At 38.5% G+C, this 22,580-nt stretch overlaps 1 protein-coding gene across 4 annotated transcripts in view; it reads right to left on the reverse strand.

Annotated features, from left to right (window-relative positions):
• LOC121330681 (myomegalin-like) overlaps positions 1 to 22,259 on the reverse strand; it is a 79,164-nt gene extending 56,905 nt beyond the window's left edge. The window contains exons 1-4 of one of the 4 annotated variants that reach the window (XM_041277394.1): positions 17,902 to 18,102; positions 17,738 to 17,824; positions 14,959 to 15,011; positions 14,517 to 14,584 (exon numbers count right to left, since the gene is read on the reverse strand). In XM_041277394.1, coding sequence (XP_041133328.1) covers positions 14,517 to 14,584; positions 14,959 to 15,011; positions 17,738 to 17,766 — 150 coding nt within the window. In that variant the 5' untranslated portion in view covers positions 17,767 to 17,824; positions 17,902 to 18,102. Of the gene's footprint in view, positions 1 to 14,516; positions 14,585 to 14,958; positions 15,012 to 17,737; positions 18,103 to 22,016 lie in introns of those variants that run through there. The other 3 variants (XM_041277392.1, XM_041277396.1, XM_041277393.1) reach the window with 3 other exon arrangements.
• Positions 22,260 to 22,580: the final 321 nt, after the last annotated feature.

The raw sequence follows: 22,580 nt of genomic DNA on the forward strand, positions 1-22,580 counted from the left end.
CAGGTTCCGATCTTGATCCTACGTATTGAGTTGCACTAAAAAGATCAGAGATGATCTTGATCTCAGTTTCGGCTAATAATCTGATTTTATTTCGATCTTGCTTCAGAGCAGAATAAAAGATGTTTTAAATTGAAGGAACTATTAGTAGACTGTAACACGACAGCGTGTGTTTTGTGATTGGCAAAATGAGGTTTACTGCATTGTGTTTGCATCATGCCTGATGCAGATTAGGCCTAGTATTGTAATATTAATTTTCATTAAAATAAAATAAAAAAATCAGTCTGGTACAATTTAAACACACATTGCTAAACGAGCCAAATATCAACGTGTCAAAATACTTAATCAATTCTAAATAAATAATTGAGTGTGTATTTAATAAAGCTTTGTTTGTTTTTTTTTTTTTTTTTTTTTGGTCAGCAAAATATATACTGGAATTATTTCATTCAGTTGCCCCCTAATACACAGATAAATCCTAGACATGCGCATAACAATCATTAACTGCTCCTAGTATGTGTTGACAAATCACGTTATCCTTTTACCGATTTTAACAAATGGCTGTGTAAATTGTTTACTTAAATCTAAAAATCATTTTAAAAGTATATCTATCAATTAGCGTGCATATGAAGATGAGATACAGCAATCTCATCCCAAACTCTACTTTTACCAGTGGAGGTTTGAGACCTTCCAATTGTCATGTTAAAACACGCTCTTTATCTCAACGCTAATGCGAGTGTGGCACAATGCAAAGTTAATGGGAGGTATGAGAATTGCCCTTAATAGATTTTTAGAAATGTTGAGGTTTTCCCACAATTTAAATATGCAAGATAAATAGAGCGTTGCTATAAAAATGATACTAGTACTGTGTTGGTATAAGAAAAAAGTGTTTTTAAAAAGTGTTGTAATGAATTTAGCTCCCCACCCCTGATTGTTTAAGTGACTCACCTGCAAAATGTAATGGGACTGATTAACGGCTAATAAAATGAGGCTGCCGTGGCTGAACAGGGGAGTTTTTGCTATGGGCTGATTGATGCAGGCTGGTCACTGCAGTCTGTCTGCTACAGGACACAGACACAGACACAGACACAGATAGAGACAGACAGACAGAGACAGGCAGAGGCAGAGGCAGAGAGTGAGAGTCTGGACTAACCCTGTTTTGAGGCTGATTGTGGTCAAGCTTCAAAACTGTATGGAGCGAGTGTGTATGAGCTTGGACCGCAGTTATATTGAAGAAAAGTGAACAAGACTTTTCCTTGGATCTTATAAATAAAAGGACTGTTCATTGCTGCCATTTTGGGAGTCTGGGAGCCGACTCGAAAGAGACTGTTCAGAGCCTTCAATGTGTTTATACACAAAGATAGGTAAAGTGCATTTTCTTTTGCTTCTGGCAGAGTCCTTCTTCTTAAATCGATCTGTGTGTATGTTTGTTTGTTCTTTTAACTATTCATTATTTTATTAATTATATTATATATATTATTATATTTATTTAATTATTATGGGTTGTATCCAGAACTAGGCTGTGTTTTATATGTCAGGGGAGGGTATTGTGGGGGTGTATTTTTAGAGCTGTATGTACATGTTTTAGAAGAGTAGAATTTTCTTGCTTTTATTATTTGTGTTTTGGAGATTACATGGTGTGGTTTATTTTACTTTCACGAGTGGCACGATTTTGATGTTGGTTCTACTGAGTTCCTTTTTTGTTATTTTGTTTATTGTCTAACACTTTAGATTTTGAGTTGTTCCCTGTCCCCTTCTATAAAAACAGAGGCTGTATTTCCCTGCCTAGGATCTTGTCACACTTTCTTTCTATTACCGCTATACTTACTCTAACATTGTTAGACTTGCCTAGTCTGTATTTAAGGGGATACTGTTAATTGTGTGTTGTAATAAAAAATGGTTTTTATGATTGTGACTTCTGCTCCCGGACTCTCTTGTATTTGACCCAGTGGTTTCCACTCTCATTTTAATACCTACTCAAGTGTACCTAAATTTTCCCCCCGGACCTTCTGAGTTTTCAAAGGTCGTGGCATCAGCTACGCTACCTGAACCCAACACTTGTCACCCCGAGGCGTGGGTTTGCTAGAATGACGTGGGATCAGGTTTGAAATTTGATTAGTGCAAATTGCATGTACGCTTGTGCATTTATTAGGTGGATTGACTTGGTCAAGTACTGTGTAAACTCAATATGCTGCTTAGTATAAAAATGGAGAGGGGTGAGAACCCTGTTAGTCATAATGGCAGAGAGGCTTGTATTCCACGCCCAGTATTTATGCCTGAGTCACTTAGTGGAACAGGGTGGAAATTGGTAGACTGGTTGGAACAGTTTGAGGCCGGAGCAGAGATTAACAGTTGGAATGAGGAACTCAAATTAAAATTAATGGAAATGTTGTTTATTGGGCGAGCACGTGAAGCCTGTGAAGGGTCACATCAGAGTGCAAAAGATAGTTATGATCCCCTTAAATCTGCAATGAAGAGGAAGTTAACACCTGAGACTAATGAGGAACTAAATAGAATAGACTTTAATAGTCAGAAGAGGCAAGAAAGAGTCAGTAAGGGAATTTGGTAATGCAATACAGAGGCTAGTAAATCAGGCTTATCCTAGTATAGATCTAGATACCCGAGACATGTTGGCTAGGGATAGTTTTATTTTGCATGTGGGTAGTGGGGATTTGAGAATCCAGCAAGCGGAGCTTGACATGATCTGAGAATTGGAGAAGGAAACTTCCCCTCTGTGATTGCTAGGGTGAGAGAGGTTGGTCAGGCCACTAGTAACATTAATACAGGGAGTGATAATTTTGAGAAGTTGATGAAAATGATAAAAAAAACTTACAAGGGGAAATGCAACAGATAAAGGGATTTCATCTCAGGGATCTGAAAAATCGATAGCAGGGCCCTGCCCCTTCTCAATGGGGTTGGCAGAGATAGTGCGTAAGAGCCCTCAGTAGTAATAAAAACACTAGCAGATGGTGCTGGAGCTGCAATAGCTGGGAACATTTACAGCGATACTGTAGGCAGCAGCCTCCTGACAATGGTAAGGGCAGGAATGACTGGCCCTACTGCTGCCCCTTTTGTACCCAGGCCACTGTTGGTTCTTTGTATCATTCCCCCTTCAATAGGCCTCTTTTTAGAAGGCCATATACAGAACATCCTTTGTCCATTTTTAATTGATACTGGAGTGCAAGTGTCCCTGTTAAATGAAAGATTTTTCAATGATGTACGTGATAATGTAGAAGTGACTTTTCAGCCATACTTGGGTACTGTAAGCACAGCGAATGGGGGTCGGTTGGAAATGCAGGGTGTGCGGGAAGCACCCTGTAGTTTTAATGGCCTTAAATTACAACATGATTTTTTGGTTGCACGCCATACTACACAAGTAGGTATTTTGGGGTTAGACTTCCTAACCAAATCTGGGGCTACTATAAATGTGCCGGAGCGTTCATAAACCCCGATAGGTAGGTAATTCCCCCCTGGTGGGCGTGTTAGATGAAAATGAAAGAGTTTGTGTTGGGGAGGATGTGATTGTACCTCCACGTTCCAAAGTCTTTTTGTTAGGTTACGCCGAAGGCTGTCGGGCAGTAGAGATGGAAGGAGTGATGGAGCCAAACCCTAACTTTATTGAGAACCACGCCCTTTTGGTAGCTAGGTCTGTGTGCAAGACTGAGCAGGGACAGGTGATCGTGCGGACCATAAACCTGACATTAGAAGCAAGAGAACTGTACAATGATTAGGCGATTTACGTGAGGGGGGGAAATCTCAAATGGGGGGGGGGGGGGGGGGGGGGGGGGGTCGTTTTTCCCAGGTCATTAGTACCAAATGTTTTAAACTGACTTCATAGTGGGATTTATTTGGCTGGGACATTGTTATGCCTGTGGATTTATTGTATAACACTTTTGCTAATGATACTTACAAATTAGTTAGTGAGTATGTGAATACTTAGAATGTTCATGGTTGGTTAATGCAGCAGTCCAGACACACCAGAATAAAGCGTCTGGGAAGCAGAAGTCTCTTTTTGACTTGCAGATAAGGCCCTATGCTGTAGGAGAAAGGGACTGGATGAAGGATGCTGCTAGGAGAAATGGAAGATGTGCAAAGTTCCAATAGCATTTCAATAACAGACACAAGACCCTATACAATAACAGACACAATTCAGAGGAACTGTATAAATTAACAGGTCCAGATGGGACCATAAAGGTCCTGCATTATAGCTGTTTAAAGCCTTGTCTCAGCAGCTCTGTTACAGATCTGGATCAACGAAAGCAGCAAACACCAAGAGGCCATGCACCACAAAGATCGAAAGACAGTGCCTCGGAGAGACCGGACTTTCCTGACCAGAAGTACCCCCCAGCATGGTGGGTCCAGCAGAGGAGGCCAGTAACACGTGCAGCCACCCTGCCAGCCGTGGAGAGGACTGAAGCAGCATCTGGTCCCGCGGCACCTGGAGGTACAGGACCTGGTCCAGAGGACAGCCCTGAAGCCGACCTAAATCCAATCAAAAATTTGTGGCATGACTTGAAGATTGCTTTCCATAAATGCTCCCCAAGGAACTTGACAGAGCTTGAACAGTTTTGTAAATAAGAATAGTCAAATATTGCCAAATCTAGGTGTGCAAAGTTGGTAGAGACCTATACCAACAATAAGGCAGGAAACTACCCAGGCTGGTATGTGGCATGTGCAGCACCCCGAACTCTGACCATGATAAAGTGATAATGCAGCTTTGCTTTAATCAGCGTTGAAGCTCGATACTACCCCAGGGCCATTGGGATAGCTGCAGAACACTCACAACAGTACAAGGCCAGGGTCTTGCAATGATTGGCTGGAATTTCACTGTGCTTTTTTTTATGGCAACTAAACCGTAGAGAATGTTCCAAATGTTTTCTTGAATGCTGTGCATCCATGAGATTTGATACCTTCCTTTCAAAAAAACACCCTTGTTTTTAAACTTGCTTTAGGTTATGTTTATTTCTAATTTGAAGTCTATAATTTAGAAGCCTTCTACATTCACTTTAAATCATCAATATTTTATTCTTTCTATCAGCGGAACTTAAAACCAAAAGAGTCCCATGAAATGCTGAAATCCTAACCATCACTGCTTCATTTTCTCTTTGAGACTTTTTTGAACTACTTCGCTCTTTGATGGCCTTTAGAAACACATTGATAACACTCCTGGCCAACGCGTTATTGAATTGGCCTGGATGCCTAAATACTCAGATTTCATCTTTTGTTGGGTACAGATTGAGAGTTTTGTTTTCAATTTTTTAGAGAGAGGAGGGTAAGATCAATTTTTTCTATTTATATTGTATTTTCAATGCTCATGATATTATATTACATTATTTCCCAGGTCTGCAGCCTAGTCATGCTGCAAAAGATAATTCAAGCAGTATTTCTGAGTACTAACAGTAGAAATGCTACGGCCAAATTGAGTTGTACACTGTAGACCTTTTGAGAAAAACCAGTCAGTTCAGGTCCAAAAGCCTTTGGAGCCAGATCAGTGAGAGAAGCATTCTGTAACACACACCCCAAATACTGATAGACCTGAATGACTGTAGTACAGGAGCCATATGACTTCATCAGCAGTCGCGCTAAGATCTCAGATGAAGTCTAAAAGTGCACAAAGCTCAGGAGCCTCAGCCATTAACACCTACTGTTATGAGCTGCTGCTAGAATTCAGTTTAATAATGTTGCCTGCACATCACACAATGCAATGAAGGATTGCATCATCTAAGCCTAGAAAAGTGGAAAGAACATCTGGAATCTTCAACGCATATAGAATATGTACAACGAGTGGTTAAAAATCAGACGTTAAGGTTGCAGTAAAAGGAGCTTATGTTTGCATGCCATGATAGAGGGTGTCCTAATGCCAGGGATGGGATATAACCTTTCACCTCTAGGCTGCTAGTGTAATTCCAGTCAAGGCCAGCAGTGATAGAATGTCATTTCCATCTGACAGCTGTTGGGAGCCTTTGTTAAATTTGTTTTGGTAGTTAGGTAGGTGCAAATAGCATTAAGTGACACTTTTGTGCTCTCCTTCCCTCTGAGGTAGGGTGGAGGGACAATGTATTGTTGTACATGGCTGCCTGTGCCATAGCGATCTTCAGATTGTGCTCCTGTACGTTGCCAATCTCCTCACTAGACTGGTTTGTCAGCATATCAGCTGGAGGTGGCAGAAGATTCATATATCTTGTGACTTATAGTTCAGATCACTAAAGGAATAGACAACAGATCACAGCTGTTCATAGAAATGTCTTCCATCTCTTGGCACTTATCGACAGTTTCAGATGAAAAAAAACAGGTTGTAAAAAAAATAATCGACAGTCTTTACAGACTTTCCATACATTAGGGAGCTGCAATAAAATAAAGTGGAGATTATTCAGAGCAGAACCTTAGCACTTATTGGTCATTTAGGGTCAATGGAGCAACGCAACTCTCATCCTCTCTCTCTCGGCTTTCACAGTATAATTTGCTGGGTTTTTCTTTTTCCTTTTAAAATGCTGCAAAATTTGGTATTGAGATACAAAATGTTGTATTTGCCCTATGAAAACTGCTATAGTATTTCCAACATAATAGTCTTTTAGTCATGGTAGTTCATGCTTCCAGATAGAAGAACATAAGAAATTCTAGAACAATAATAGACCATTTGGCCCACCTATGCTCGCTCACTTTGGTGCCAGCGTGGTCCGTTAGCACTCAGGAGAGGAAAAAGAAACCCCCCTAACCAGATGAGTAGGGGGAATGAAACCTCTGGGCATCCGTGGCTAGATGGACTGCCCTTCCTCCAGACTACTAGCTATATCTAGCTCCACTAATATGTATGTGCTAGTGTTGAGGAAAGTGTGACACAACCACTTGTGACAGATGGCAACTTGCCTCCTACTCACTCACGCCCACTTACTTATTCAAGCTAGTCACCTACTGCTGTAGCAATGTGGCCAATGGTCGTATTTACATACACAAACATGGTATACTTTAAAAAGTACTATCGCAAACTAGAAATAAACAAGTAAAACAATGTTAGTTAAACAGCTTTAACCATCTCACACTGTCTATTTAGAATGTTTGATGTTGTATTTTCTTTGTTCTGGTTAGTTAACATAACAGCTGCTTCATTTACTTTTACATGGCTGTAACCCAATCTCAGGGAACAGATGACTTTATGACCATATTGTTTCCACATTTAGAACTATTTCCGATAAACAAAGTTTTAACAAAACACATTCTTAAAAAAAAAAGGAAATTCCATACAAGTATGCATTCATGAATAATACCAGCTGACTGTTTAAGACTTCCAGAGCATCACTCCTGTGAGTAATGAAAACATTATTAAAATACCACTAACATGCACCAAGCCATTTGTTATTACCTGAACAGCACAACATATAGAATCATTACATCAAGAAACGTGCTGATTGTTCTCATCCTATTTGATAGCTCGACACAGCTATAGAATAGTCTACATAGACTATTCTGTCCCTGTTGGAAGCAAAAGCAAGCCAGTACTGGTTTCATGCAAAGGGGAAATACAATATGTTGTAAACTGCCATCCATGGTGTAACTTATTTTGTTAGCTGTGGAAATTAACAAACAACTGGAAGGTCACAGTAATCACAGTTTGTGATTGAGTTGAACCCAGTGTCTGTAAATTAGCTTGCCATTGTGAGGAGGGGCGTAGTGGGTGGGTGAATGAGTGCGCAGGATACGCTCAACCTGCCACTGGAATCGAGGCATAAAATGCACTTAAATGAAAGTCAGATCTCTGGAGGGGAAAGACAGAGCATTAGAACAGTGAACAAACAGATTCCTCAAGCACTCATTTCTTACTGTTTTTACTGCCTGGGGAACAAAATTGCTTTTGTGTTTTCTGCATCCATCGGTTTCCAATGGGATTAATGGGATTACAGTGGGGTCAGTTCGCAGCAAAAGGGAGCAGAGTCTGTGTAGTGTTAGTGTTATCTTAAAAACACAGAAAACACAATGTCTGAGATCAGTTTCTGATCTTTTACTGCTTAGTCTTTAGATATAGGGATATGTAATGCCTTGTCTTCTCAACAAAAGAAAGAGAAAGTAAACCTAAATGACGCATTTAACTACTGCTGTAGGTAGTGTCCTGTACAGAAGTGTTCCTCAGAGACCTTGAAATCACAGTCCAGCGTCACTCTGCTGATGAGATAGCAATGAAGTCATAATAAAAGGTGAAACTGTATAAATCTTTGTTACTGTTTGTGTCTTTCTTCAATGGTAGCGGGTTGCAGCAAAAATATATAGATTTAAAAAAATGTAAACCTTTGAACATGGAGGCTCTTTCCCAGCCCAAAATAACGAGCAGAATTTGAAGCATATTGTATCAAGATAAAACCTTTTACTGAAACAGCACAGTAATTCAACATAAATGCAAAATAACAACACCTGGAAATGTTCCAGGCAGACCCTCCCAGGTGACACAAGGGTACATTCTAGTGAGGCTGAAGTTCAAGTTCATGCACTTTTTAACAGGAGAGAACCGTTACACAAAACTGTGTATGTCCCTGCAATAAACATAGAATATGAATGTTGTTTTTTGATCAATAACTGAGAATCTGGATAAATATTGCTCCACTTTTGCTCATTTTATTGCAGGAATGTATCATTTCCTAAAACATTTCCCTCCAGATAAAAAAAGTAAATTGAATTGGCCCACAGCCCAGATGGTGTCCCTGAAGTCCAGTGTACTCTCAGGTGAGCTGGGGTTTCACAAAGGGCTTCTTAATTAAAGTCATGTCTACTTCTGTGTCCCGCAGAGCCTGCGTAGATCACACAGCTGTCAATACAGTAGGTCCTCCCTGTATTTAAAGTGAGTTTACAGCCCTCTGCTGGTGTACGGGTTAGACAGACCATTCTGCAGGGGATAGCACATCCACCAACTTGCAATTATCTGAGCAGAAAAAAAAACATGACAGAACAAGCCTGCCAGTTCCCAGAGCATCAAAGCTCTTTTCAAAATGGCCGTTCTGTTGCATTGTGGTTTCAGGCCTGTCCTCTAAATCACTGCAGGAAGAGCAATTAAAAAAAAAAAAAAAACTAACAAGTGCTCTGTCTTTTCTGTTCCGTACCACATCATGGATCATTATCGCAGCATTACCTGTTTGACAATGTGGGCAATAATTCCTAAACTATCAGTGCATGATTAGGACGGACTTTTTCACTGTGTTGTCTGACAGCAAGTCTCCGTTGTTCGTTTAACTGCAGATCAATGTTTGTCCACATGTTTGTAATTGTATACACGCTGTTAGATGTTGCTGGCTAGTTTCATGATGTTTGTAGACATTGTGTAAATTGTTTAAAATGTGATATCCAGCCTTATTCCACACACTGCTTGTTAACTAAAGGTAACTGATATCCACAAACCCTTTAACACCTCTTTAACAATACAGTGTTTTGTATTTGCTCTTATTTGCTCTTATTAGGACTGAAGTTATTGTATTTTGTATCTTGCTCTTAATTGTACTGTAATTCTTTATGTATTTTTTGTATACAACTGTAAGCCGCCCTTCGGTAAGGGCGTCTGCTAAGAAATAAATAATAATAAATAGACACGGCCAGCAGAATCGTTTGTTTGTTTCCCCTCAACCACAGATCCACTTATACTGCTTCACTGAAATACCATTTCAACTCTTTCCCTGCTTTTTAGTACATGCTCTCTAAGTTGGTTTTGGTGGTCCGTTTCTTAGATTTCTTCTTTCCAATCTCCTGCACTAAATGGATTTGACAGAATTTTTGTTGTACTAAAGTATCCATTTCTCTCTCTGCTTCAATGAAATTATGTTATCTAGTTTTGCCAAATAACCTTTTTTTTTTCTGCGTTCCATTTCCGCTCGTTACCCGAGCCCCACAGGTAGCAGCTGTGAGTTAGCCTGTTGGCACAGTTCCATCATGACGATTCTTCTTACATGCAAACCTATACATATTATTATTATTATTATTATTAGTGTATATGCTATAATAATAATGTTCGTTTTTTTTGTGCGAGCTACAGGGTATGCAATGTATAGATGCCATGCCGCAGGAAGAAATACAGTCAAATAAATGGCTGAGCAATCTAGGGAATAAAGTTTAGACTTCATGGTTTTCATGTGTTGCATTTATGAATAAACTTTAAACATATTTCCGTCGGAACCGTTATAATTTCCTGAGAGCTGCCAAAACTGAATGTTCCGATTTAATATGCACCGTTACACTCAAAACTGCATGACTTACATTTCAATCAGAAAATGATTTGTGGATTTTCTGAATTTGGATCTATACTGGATTGTTGACCACTCTGTCCCCAGTAGCACCTGATGCCAAGATAATCTACAGCATTAAATGCCAATTTGATTAATCTTGAAAAAGGTTGATTTAATATTAAACTTGTAATGACAGACTAAGCACAATTTTCGGCTTTCATTTTCCCTCATGCTGAAACCAATTAATGGCGCCAGGCTCTTATTATGGGAAAATCAGAGTGGGACTTATTAATACCACCTTTGCAGTTCAAATTAAATAAATATCCAGCTGCTTCAGATTATGCCCCAATTAAAGATAATTGAAACAGTATTTACTAATGGTACCTCTATTCTCTGCTGATTGTTTCTAACGTTATTTTTTGTTAAGGAGAAAATCATTCTAAAACAACAAGTAATTATTCAATATAATGACCTCTGTGGGTAACTTTAGTGCTCATATGCTAAAGTATTACAAGGCCTTTGTGTAAAAATTGTTTCATAGGCTATAAATGTATTTTCAGCGGGAATATCAAATTGATGTTGTAAGAAAAATTCATTATATTAGAGAGTTATGTCTAATGTTAATTCTTGGAGACTGAATCTTGTTTGCCTGTTTAAGAGATTGCACAATTTTATAAATATGCTTGCCTACCTTTCTTATCTGTACTCTGGATGTGAATGCGTTCATAAGAAATGTGTTTGAAATCCTGTGTGGGTAGCCCCTCATAGTAAAGAAAGTGAAAAAAAGTATTACAAATTACAACCACGACTGTATACCACTGTGGGAAACTCTGAAGCTTCAATCTTGTAACCAAGACTAAAATAAAAAAAGGATTTTCATTGATTTCTTGAGGAATGGAATTACAAATATCAATGTTTAAGTAGGACACAAAAGACATCCCAAAATGAGCTGGATACTTATAATCTAGTCCTGAAATGAATTACTGATAAACACCATGATAGACAATTTGATTATAGGTTACATTTTAAATGATGTTTTAATGTTAATTCAAATTTCAACAGTGGAAATAAACAAAACTTCCTTTTGAGACATCCTAGACAAAATCAACCACAAAAGTGCATATTAAAAATATTATTTTCAGTAACGGAAACTACAGTTTTGCTCAGTATTACCAACAACTGTGTGCCATCTTCCAAGAATAGCAGAATGGGTCAATGAGTCTGATCCAGTGTCTCCTGCTTCTTGCCACACCAGTAGTTTTAATGGATAAGACATTGAGCACTGAAAGACACTTTCTGGTATCTGCAAATCACAGTCAAGGAAACACCTTTAACCAGCTTGAAGCCACTGACTAACTTGAATGCAAAGGTCACGCAAACATATCATGGTAATATTCCTCCTCTACTTTCCAGCAGGTTCTAATTAATAATTTAATACAAATTTCCCCTATCATGTGATTCGGTTTTGTTTCTTTTCTACTTAAAATGTTACAGCAAGTGTGGTATGTGGAGTGAATAAGCAGATCGACTTGTGCAGTCCTGACCTTCCCAGGCTCACTCGACACATGGCCCAGATTACATATCTGTCTAATTCGAAACAGAATCAAACTCTGCTCTTGATTAAGAGAGAAGAGTTTCAATCTGTTCTGTATAGGGATGCCAAGTGGAATAAAAAAAAAAAATACTTGTTCATGTTTCTTTCCCCATTTTTTTTTATTTTTTTTTATTGCATTATAAAACACACATGAGGGAGCACAGAGAAACATTTTTCAAAAGGTTTAGTCTTGAGAAATAAAGTGGAGGTCATAATTAACGATTTTCTCAGAGAACAAAGCCAGCTTTAAAACACTGGTAAGACACCACAGCGCTAGGAGATACAATGAAGATTTGTGTGCAGTGAAGCTCACTCCAGTCTACTGCATGAACACAATGAACTGAGTTAGAGGGGCTAAACTACAGCAGATGACAACATGTACAGTATGCTAGGTAAACGGGTTAATGCAACCAATTGGAAAACATGCATCCATCTGAAACCTTCTTTAAAAAGATATGGAACCCAATATGAATTTAGAGGTGAAAACAAGTGCCTTTGATAGGAAAGGTGAACAAAAGTGGACAATAGCCCTCAGCTTTAAGAATCATCATAACTGACTGCTGGTCACTTCTTAGACTAACAATTTAGACTAAATGTATTAAGTATCACTCATATGTCAAGAAATAATAACCCACGAGTCAAACTGAATTTGCATGAAATGGAAGAAAATGAAATTCAATTCAATCCAGATTCACTGTGTAGACACATGTTAATGGTTACCATTTAAAGAGATACAATCTCAAGTGTGTTTTATAAATGATAAACCCAGACCAGGCATGTACAATTGGGTTGTGTCTGCCATCCACACATGGAATATATGTAATATATGTAGTGGACTATGTTTTACTTATGCCAGGAATTCCTGCTGCTTTCAACATCCAAGTTCAGTAAGAAGTGGATTAGATTCCTGATATGGTGTTCAAATACAAGACTATCTCTATCAAATCACCCCTTACCAAGCAGCATCTGAAATAACATCTTGGTGGCCAACAGTATATGATATGAATCAGCCCTCCTGTATTTATCAACTACTGTCAACTCTATAAAGCCACCTGCAAGTACAGTTTTGCTAGTTATTTCTATTATTACTTTAGTGTTTGTATTTAATTTAATTTAATTAAAGCAACTGAATTAAATGAACATGTTGTGAGACATTGTATTCATTCAACTGATTTTTACATGAATAGACAGAAAGAATATAAAGACACTCTCATGAAGCCCTGGAAAAGAAAATCTCCCAAAGGACTGATCAAATAGAAGCCTTGACTCTGAACTGAAGGGAAATATTTTTTAAATGCTTCCTGTGGCATAAACATGGCATCAAAACAGGGTTTCCATTCAGGAGAACATATCTGGGGGTGGGAACGACAACGACATGATAGGCTCAGTTATTGATTCCTCCCAGATGTTCCAAATTGTTCTTTATTTTCTGTGAATCCCTAACTCAATCAGACTGCACTGGGCACTGGGATACAATGTCTGCCTACAATGTCTGTCTCACGTCCGGACAAAAGAAGCAACAACCGCCTAGCTTCCCCTAAGTGGCAGCTTCTTGCTATACACGCGTCTATAGAAAACAGTCCGTAAATGAAATTCAACGTTCAATATTCCTCTGTACAGACAATGGGTATAATGTCAAGGTGGTCAAAAGAAATGCTTTTGTAACAACATAATGCTGGGGATTCCATTTATTATCCACATGTGACTTCTCTTGATCTTTTTTTTTTTATTTGAAACCTCCAATTATTTTTCTTATTTTCTCACCAATTTGGTAAGCCCAATTATTGTTCATTTCAGCCCGGCTCAATGCTGCCACCCCAGCGCTGACTCGGGAGGGACGAAGACGGACATACGTGTCCGAAACATGTGCCATCAGCTGTCCGCTTCTTTTAACTCTGCAGGCCCGCCATGCAGTCACCTCAGAGTCACAGCATTGGAGGAACACACAGCTCTGGGCAACTTACAGGCAGGCTCGCAGGCGCCGGCCAGTCTACAGGGGTCGCTGGTGCGCGGTGAGCCGAGGATACCCTGGCAGACCTAAGATTTCTTGCCGTTTCAGAGAGATAATTGCAAGTTACATTAAAGCAGCAAGATAAACAATATGGCATCTTTCCCAGAATATATTTACTTACGGCTGCAATTTAACCTTCTTGATTTAATATACTGTACATGGAACATTAAAAAAATGTACATGGAACAGCACATCTACACTGTATACCGAACAATACCTGCAACCTGGGAGTCAATTTGATACACACCGCCTCCATTGTCGATGACAAATAAACAGCTGAGTAACAGCTTTGCTTTAGTAAAAGGCCTTTTTTTTGCATTGGCTATTAATATAATCATAATGAATTTACCAAAATGCAAACAAGAAAACCAGAACAGCAATGCCACTATTCCGAATGTAAATGTACCAACAGAACCTCTTGATAGTAACTATGGCAACCACAGAGCTTTCGTATGGCCAGTTCATTTTTGCTTTCCCAATTAAATTAGGGTTAAAGATTGAGTGAAATAACATGTCATTCTTGTGCTTCATAAGGTGTTCATTGTCTATCAAACTATCAATCATTCTGTCAGCTATTTGTGTTCCAGTATTACACCCAGGCTTGAAGCAGGATCACAAAATTACCATACAACATCTTACATTCAGGTACCCTACCCTCAAACAAGTACCTTTGTGAGCATGTGTTATAGACAAGCATATCCACAGAAGCCTCTCCTACCTTCTCAAACTCCCTCAGGGTGTGTGTCTGGACTGGGGGGCCTGTCTCCGTCTCGTCACTTAGAAAAGCTGTGAGTGCAAAAGCAAAACATGGAATTATAAACGATATTAGATATTATAATAGATATTATATATTTGTTCACAGGATTGTTTACAGTATGTTAGGCATTGGTATTTTGTGTGCAATGGGATGTTCCAATAACTGCAGTCCGTTCAAATTCAGTTTTAGCTGCATTGTGAATGACCAGCACACAATGGCCAATTTTTCATCTAAAAGTAGATCAAGTGGAACTTTTTTTTTTTGGTTCCTGGTCTGTATATTGGCTGTATAATTGACAGCAATCTTTTATTTACGTCTTACAAATGTTTAAAATTGATCTTAAAGCAGGCCAGCACAGTGAGATGACGAGGGTGCATGGACATCAAAGCACCGCTGATCTTACCTGTCATGTGGCTCATAGTCCTTGAGCGCATGTCCCGGTCCTCCATATAATCCCTGCAATCAAATAAGATAGTGAGCCTCCAGGACCATTACAAAACAGACACAGAAAACAGAACAGTGTGCCTCATGGGATCTGCCTCTTAGTAAAGCATGACACAAAGTACATGTGACATGAGGAAAAACTAAATCTGCCACCTGATTCATCGACTCATGTCGGGAGGTGCTAAATTCACATCTACCTCTTCCCAGTCAGTGATTAAAACAAGTATACTGATTTAGAAATGTTTAGTTTTCTCCTGTTCATTATCCTGCCTTCATCGCGAGCATCAATCTCTCCAATGATATGAGAATCTAAACAACTAAAGTCAAGTGGATTGAAAAAGCAGGGGGAAATCAGACTTCCCACACCACCCTGTTATAACTGGATTTCTGGAACTGAACACATTCAATATAGACCTTCTTGCTACTGCTCAACTTTGACATCAAGTCATCATTTGTGGATTTTTAATGTGTATTGGAGATATAACACATCTTCAATTGTTCAAAACTTTTTTTTTTAATTAAAATAAAACATTTGGAACAGCATCTGGAAAAAAAGATTTCTGTATAACGAAAAATCTGTATATTTGGAAAAAGATCATTTCTGTTTTGCTTTGTGGTATGTAACAGCATGAAAAGATCATTTACAACCTCCTTCTGTTGCAAATAATATCAGTGGTGTACCTATTAGGGTGATAGGGGGAGGATGCATGTGTATAACAGTTAAAACAAGGGCAAAGGCTTTACCCTGGAAGGAATTATGTTCTAGAGTGCAAACTGATCACAACTGTGGGGCCCAGCAGCTCTGTCTAAATCGTGCCATGTGAATAATGTTTTTTCTTTGGTTGTTACCATATTGGTAACAGTACAAAAATCAGGACAGAGCAACAACAAAAGCAAGACTTACAACAGCAGCCCAACTGAAAAAGAGTTTCATCCCTCTGCTCACACTTCAGTCTGGACCACAAATCTCTCCCTGGTCAACTCTCCTGAATGCCTTGATTAGTATTTAGTAATTTGACAGGCTTCAGCCAAGACTCAGTCTGTAGGCTCCTCAATTAAGAAGCTACAGTTATATTAGATTAGCTCCATTTGCAGATCAGCACAAACCCACACTTCTCCCTGGGGGCTGGCATAGCTGGGAGCAGAGTACATCTGCAAAGTGCAAATGAATCCCAGTGGCTTTTAAGCTAAAGGCTGCGTGATGGCCTTTGTTATCAAGCCTTCTGCCGCACCACAGGGGTGCCATTTTTTTTAACAAGGTCCCATCCCAACCATGACAATACAATTACCTGCAGCCAGGCAGCAAAAAGCCTCTGGGGCTGAGTTAGCTGCATTGTGCGCCAGCAGTGTGTCTCCTAAAGACCTCCACCTGCTGGCACGTCTGCCTCGAACAGGATCTCAAAATGAATACAGCCACAGCCTGGAAGCCCTAACCCTCCAAGAAATCAATTGGAAAGCTGGTCTTTACTAACAGTTGTGTTGATATGGAACCCACTTTGTTTTTTTTTTAAACAACAGCAAAGAAAAGAAGTAACCAATAATTTATGAACTTAGCTGTTATATACCCCAGTTTAAACATAAGCAATATCAGTGCAAGAAAAGAAGTTATGGCCTGTCAAGGCTCAAACAGTATCACCATGTACTTTCCCTCATGGCTGCATCTGGTCTAATTGCTTCTTAAATAGCCCGATGTTTCAGCTCCAGGACCTCAAACTTTATCACTGTAGCACATTGAGTAGCATGCTGATTTACTCTCTGACAAGTGAAAAAGTGCTCCCTAAATTCTGCGTGGGATGTTTGTCATTAATTTTCATTTATTCCTCCTGGTCCTAGCCTCTTGATTTAGTGCAGTAACTATCGTTATCAAGTCCACTCTGTGCAGTTCAGCTACTGTAAACTCCCCCTTAAAAAGATTCAGGTTGTGCGTTTTATATCATGGGAGTCCCTGCTTGTTTTTATCTTATCTTTTTCTTTTAATGACTATGAAGTATGTTTAGTACAGCACATTCCCTGCATTCCTTTCACAAAAACAAATGAAAATGCAGGCTTACTGCTATATAAATCGCATACAGTTTTTGCTGCTTTTATACGAAAGAAAACTCCATCCATCTTGGAAATTGTGACAAAATAAAATCAACAATTCGATATTAAGTTTAAGCTTATATATTTTGTTTTCCAAATGTGTAAAAAAATAGAATGTTTATCAGTGTAATTGATTAGGGTTTATATTTTTTTCCTTATGTGTAAAAAATTAGCTAATAAGTAATAATTAATATAATAATAATAATAATAATAATCAAATACAACAGTTGTAACCCCCCACCTTCCACCTGATGTTCAAAATACTAAAACTTTGTCTACTGTATTCATAATTTATAAGGTTATTTTTAAAGGCTGGCCAAGGAAAAGAAAGAGTACTGCACAGAAGTGGAAAAGCATGGAGATTACTGTAATTATTGGTATTATTAATTATTATGCTTGCCACGGAATAAAAACACAAAACCAACAAAGACATTTACTGCACATAAGTGGTAATGCATTGAGATTACTTTAATTATTGGTATTATTAATTATTATCCTTGCCCACGAATAAAAACCAAACCAACAACAAACCTTGAAGGCATTATAAAAGGGAAATATATATAATATATATATGTAGAAATGAATATGGACTTTTCCCACATGACTGTTTCCCTTTAATTGAATCTATTTCTCTAATTATAAGATTCTGCACTTACCTTCCCCTGTACAAAAACCCACTCATCATGAAGGTCTCTTCTTCAATGGCTAAAACTTTGGCACGTGCAGCCTATGGTCAACTTCAGCTGATGAAGAAGCAAGTTACTTTCGTGTAAATAAACTTTTTGAAATGACATAATTCCAGAAATCATGAAGGTAATACCTTAAATCAGGGGTTGTGTTCCTTTAAAAAAATAATTTAAAAAAATAAAACAAAAACAACAGCCTCTTAACGTGGCAGACTTGAGTGAAATAGATGGTGTATATAGTAGGTAGTGAGAAGTGAATGGCAGATATGTTAAATGGTTTCCTCACGGTCCAATGAAACGATACAGTGTCAGTCAGTGAATTCCAGTCAGGGCAAGAAGTAAATAATTACAGTCTTTGGTCTGAGTACAAAATGAACTGCCAAGGTAGAACACACCCCAATTCTGCTTTACTCATTTCAACAGGTTCAGACCTGCTGCCTCATAGGCAAAACTTGAGAAACTAAAGCTGAAATTTGGAATCACCCGGTCTTATATAACCAAATTGTAACTAAAAGTATTCACAGATTAAGACAAATGTCTATGTACCTTTTCACAGTGCAACTCAATATACAATACATGTATATAGTATATATTTTTTACTGAAAATCATTATTTGCATCCCAAGGTATGAAATATTTTCCATCACCATCACCATCCCATACTGACTTAATGTTCTAATAACAAACAGAAGCAAATCCTGTTTAGATTTTAAGTACACCACAACTTTTTAGAGTACCTTTATTCAGGGTTATTTTTATTATTACATTGTTTAACCAATTAATTTGGCCAAAGCGGTAAAATGTTACTATTTATTTCACAATCTCAAATTGAACAAAAACTCCCAGATAGTTTTGAGAATATCACGCCAATGTCAAACTGCCATAACTAAAAGGCATGCCTTTTAGTTATGGCAGCATTACAGCATTAAACAATGTGCAAACTGCGCAGCTGTTATTGAAATGTTATTGAAACTGAGATTACACAAGACACATACATTATCACAAAGTAAACAAACAAAACTGGGGCTTTTTTTACAAGCAGTTTTCAATGAATCCCTTCATACTTCATAGGCGCCGTTTACATGCACAAGTCATAACAGTTTTCCTCACAACGTGTTTGCCGAACTTTTCAGGAAACGCGTTGCTATGCAGTTCTGATTTAGGAAAAAATATCACCCGTACCAATGCAGATTACTCAATTAATGTAATTTAGGGGAGGGGATATTTAAATGTCCATGTCTGCTTACTAAGTAGAAAAAGAACGACTCTGAATATGGTGAGGAGAGATCATGCATTGCCATGAAGATAAAAACATTTAACAAAAGAAATTAATTCACATGTTGAAGCGCACATTCTGAATTACCTTTCCATCACAATGCACGCACACACACACATACAATTATATAAAATATTATTTCTACTAAGTACAATTTTTACTACTTAGAATTTATATTTGTGTGTGTGTGTGTGTGTGTGTATGTGTTAATGGAACATCTAAAAGTAAAATTTCATTAATACTAGAACCCCCTTTTACAATACATGTTTTTATTTTTAATATAACCTACAATATTCTGTTATTTTAATATACAAGTCTGTTGTTATCTCTACTGGACCTGGCATCCATCAATTCCTTTGTTTTGTACAAGGAATGCACCGGGGAAAATATCAATAGGAGAGATTTAATCTTGAAGCTAGCCACAGTGCTTCAGCTACTGTCCAAGGACCACCCTATGCCTCCCTGTGGTTTGGTCAAACTAGGAAAGGGTGGACAGCCTGCACAGTTTTAAGGAGGTGTTCAAGTCATCTGCTCACTAATGTTGCCTTAACTTCACAGTGTTGTGAAAAGTAAAACAACTTGTATAGAAGCCCTAAAGAGCAGGAGAGAACATGACCAGACAAGGGCTGGAGGCACCACTTTCAAGCTTTATCACTTTAAAAAATATTCATGATACCCATCTCTCATGAACTGAGACTCGTTCATTATTGGCTCCCAAAAGCCATCTGACTAAACTCTTTTTCAAATACAAACTGAGAATTCAGAATTGGCAATATGGGTACGTGCTCTGAGGTTATAAAAGAATGGTTTCTATGTTGGAGGAGTACACAAAACTCTGAAAGCTACAAGAATCTTATTCACTTCTAAAGCACATGTATTGCAGTTATTCAGAGCTGGCGCTTCAGGCTGTCTGGACTGAAACTTCAACTGATCACTACAGTATAGTCTTAACAATGAGTGTTTGTCTGGAATTGACTATTATTATTAGGACATCTGATGGTATACATGGGAGTTTTGAAGTGTGGTCTAACTAAAAGAAAATTCATTGCTAAAGGTACAGTACCCTCAAAACAGCTGAGACTTGGAAGATTGAAATATGAATGGTACTGTTGTGTATATGGATTCCACCTGCATGCATTTGGTAAGTACATTAATAACCAAACTAATTGCAGTAATTGCATGCTGCTGCAGATGGTGTTCCACAACGTTTACCCCACAACATATACTGTAAGAATATTGTACAGTTTCAATACAGGGCTTTTAAGAACTAAAATAGTGACTTGCAAAACAGGACCAATAACAATGACCAACCAATAGCTGAACTATCAATATGCACAGTGGGGTACTGTGACAGAAAGACAATGATTCTTGGTGGTAAATCTCCCTCCCGACCTGTGAGGGCACTAAGTAACAGGAACAGAGTACCCTGGACTGTTTGGCTTGACACTTCATTCCTAGGGTTAAAAGGAAGTTGGCCATTTAGAAAGGGGGCGGAGCTTCGGTGCACTAACTCATCGACCCGGAAGAGAAATTATGTGGCAGCTGCGGATTGGAGGAGTGGCTGCAATCGTTTACCAAGGGGTCATGTGTGACGGTATAAATAGGGGAGGAAGCGACGTTACCTGTTCCTTCATTTTGGTTAGAGAACAACCTGGAAGGACCTGTGATTTTTGTAAGAAAACGTATCACAAGCGTTTGTTTGTTTTGTCTGTTCATTATCACCTGCACCTGCACACTGCTAACCACTCTGCCACGGATACCCTGTTGGAAATTACTATCTAGTGCAGGTAGTAAAACTAGTGCAACTGTTCAACTTATCATAGTGATTCAAGCAACAGCGTTAAGGGTTTAAAATTATCCCTTTACTTAAAATTCTAAAAACAACTGACAGTGGTCTGCTGTTGTCCACAGACTTAAATAATTATAATTGCTGTAAATCTGTGTTGAAAACCAATTGAGCATTTAACTCTCTTTTTGATCACCACCTCACCAGCATTTGCTGGGCAGGGTAGTGTATAAACAGGTCATTTTGGAATGATACTTTCCCACCCAATCTTTATTCAATTTAAAACAGTTTACATAAATAAGAAATCACTGATGCTGCCACCTCAATCCAGCAAGCACCACTCTAGAACCCGACAAATTACTCAATGTAGTTGGCAAGCTACTTTATGATACCCTATTACTAAAGGGTAAAGTATGAACAGAGACGTTCTCAGTAAAGCAAATACACAAACAAGCAAACAAACATATCAATCAATCAATCAATCAATGAAGTCTAATACAATTCAGAATATTCAAAAATTAAAGTATTTAATTATGGTCAATTTACATTTTAAAGCTGAGGCATTATTAACCTGTTTATTGTCCAAGCTACTGTGGGCTGCAACTGTTGTTGATGTGTTCAGTCCACTCTGTGTTGACATCCTTTCTGGATAGCATAAATATACAATCTAAGAAATACAACTCACACCTTTAGGCACTGTAGCTAACTGAAAAGAATGCAGCAATTTTAGCACAGGGGTAGATAATAACAATACATGCGTCAAGTGAAACGAAAATGGCTAAGTATAGTAATTTACTTTGTGTACTGTGCCTTGCTCCCGCAGTATCGTTTAAGAAATAGCCCAGAATAAAATCTGCTAGTAAACCCTTTAATTGTAAATCTTTTAAACTGAGCAGGCATTAGGGCCCTGAAGGTGTCTGCCCCATTCAAAGGCATCCCTTACTGGGAAGGCATGCGGATGATGTACGTGGACTAGAAATATTCAGGTATACAATTATTTTAATGTGTAGTAAAACAGTGACGTGTCAATTATATGAGGTCCACCACCACCCCCTCCCATTCGCATTTATTTTATTTTAATAATAATATCAATAAAAGATAGATTTATTGATCCAGGAATTGAAAATCATATTTTCCAAAACATACCTTTCATGATAAATCTGAAGTCGAATGATGAATTGAATTTACCTTTCTGTCATTCCGCAGGTCTGCTGTTGCGTGGGAGCCCGATGCATGTAAATAGAAATATTGGGTAACCTTGGAGGATACCCCGATCGCTCGTATCATCCAGCCATTAATCCACTGATAAATTACTGTTGCTGAGAAAGCATTGTTTTGTTCCCAATGATAACTTCACTGAAGAGGCCGCATGATGCTGCCTGGTCTAGACTGGAGGTGTAGCTCACCATTGAAGACCCCAGTCCCCCTGTCTTAGTTACGCATTCAGCCCGTCACACGCTTAGCGGAGTCTGCCAGTTTTCTAGTTTGTCTTATTGCCTCTTACAGTCTCAGCAATCTCTTTTGGCCTTGGATGTGCAGGGTTGCAGGACAGCCGTTCATGTAAGCAACTGTCTGCACAGTTCCAGAAACAGCAACTCGGTAAACTGGAAGAAATGTGCATTTCTGCAGCCGCTTACAATCTTGCATCTCCCTGCAGTCGTGCTAATAGAGGGTCACCAATGTGAAAACATTTTGAAATCTGCAAGCTACGAAACGGTGACTTTCAAGTAAAATTTAATTTATGCTCAACTT

The sequence above is a fragment of the Polyodon spathula genome, chromosome 18 (assembly GCF_017654505.1).
Source record: "Polyodon spathula isolate WHYD16114869_AA chromosome 18, ASM1765450v1, whole genome shotgun sequence".
Classification (NCBI taxonomy): Eukaryota; Metazoa; Chordata; class Actinopteri; order Acipenseriformes; family Polyodontidae; genus Polyodon; species Polyodon spathula.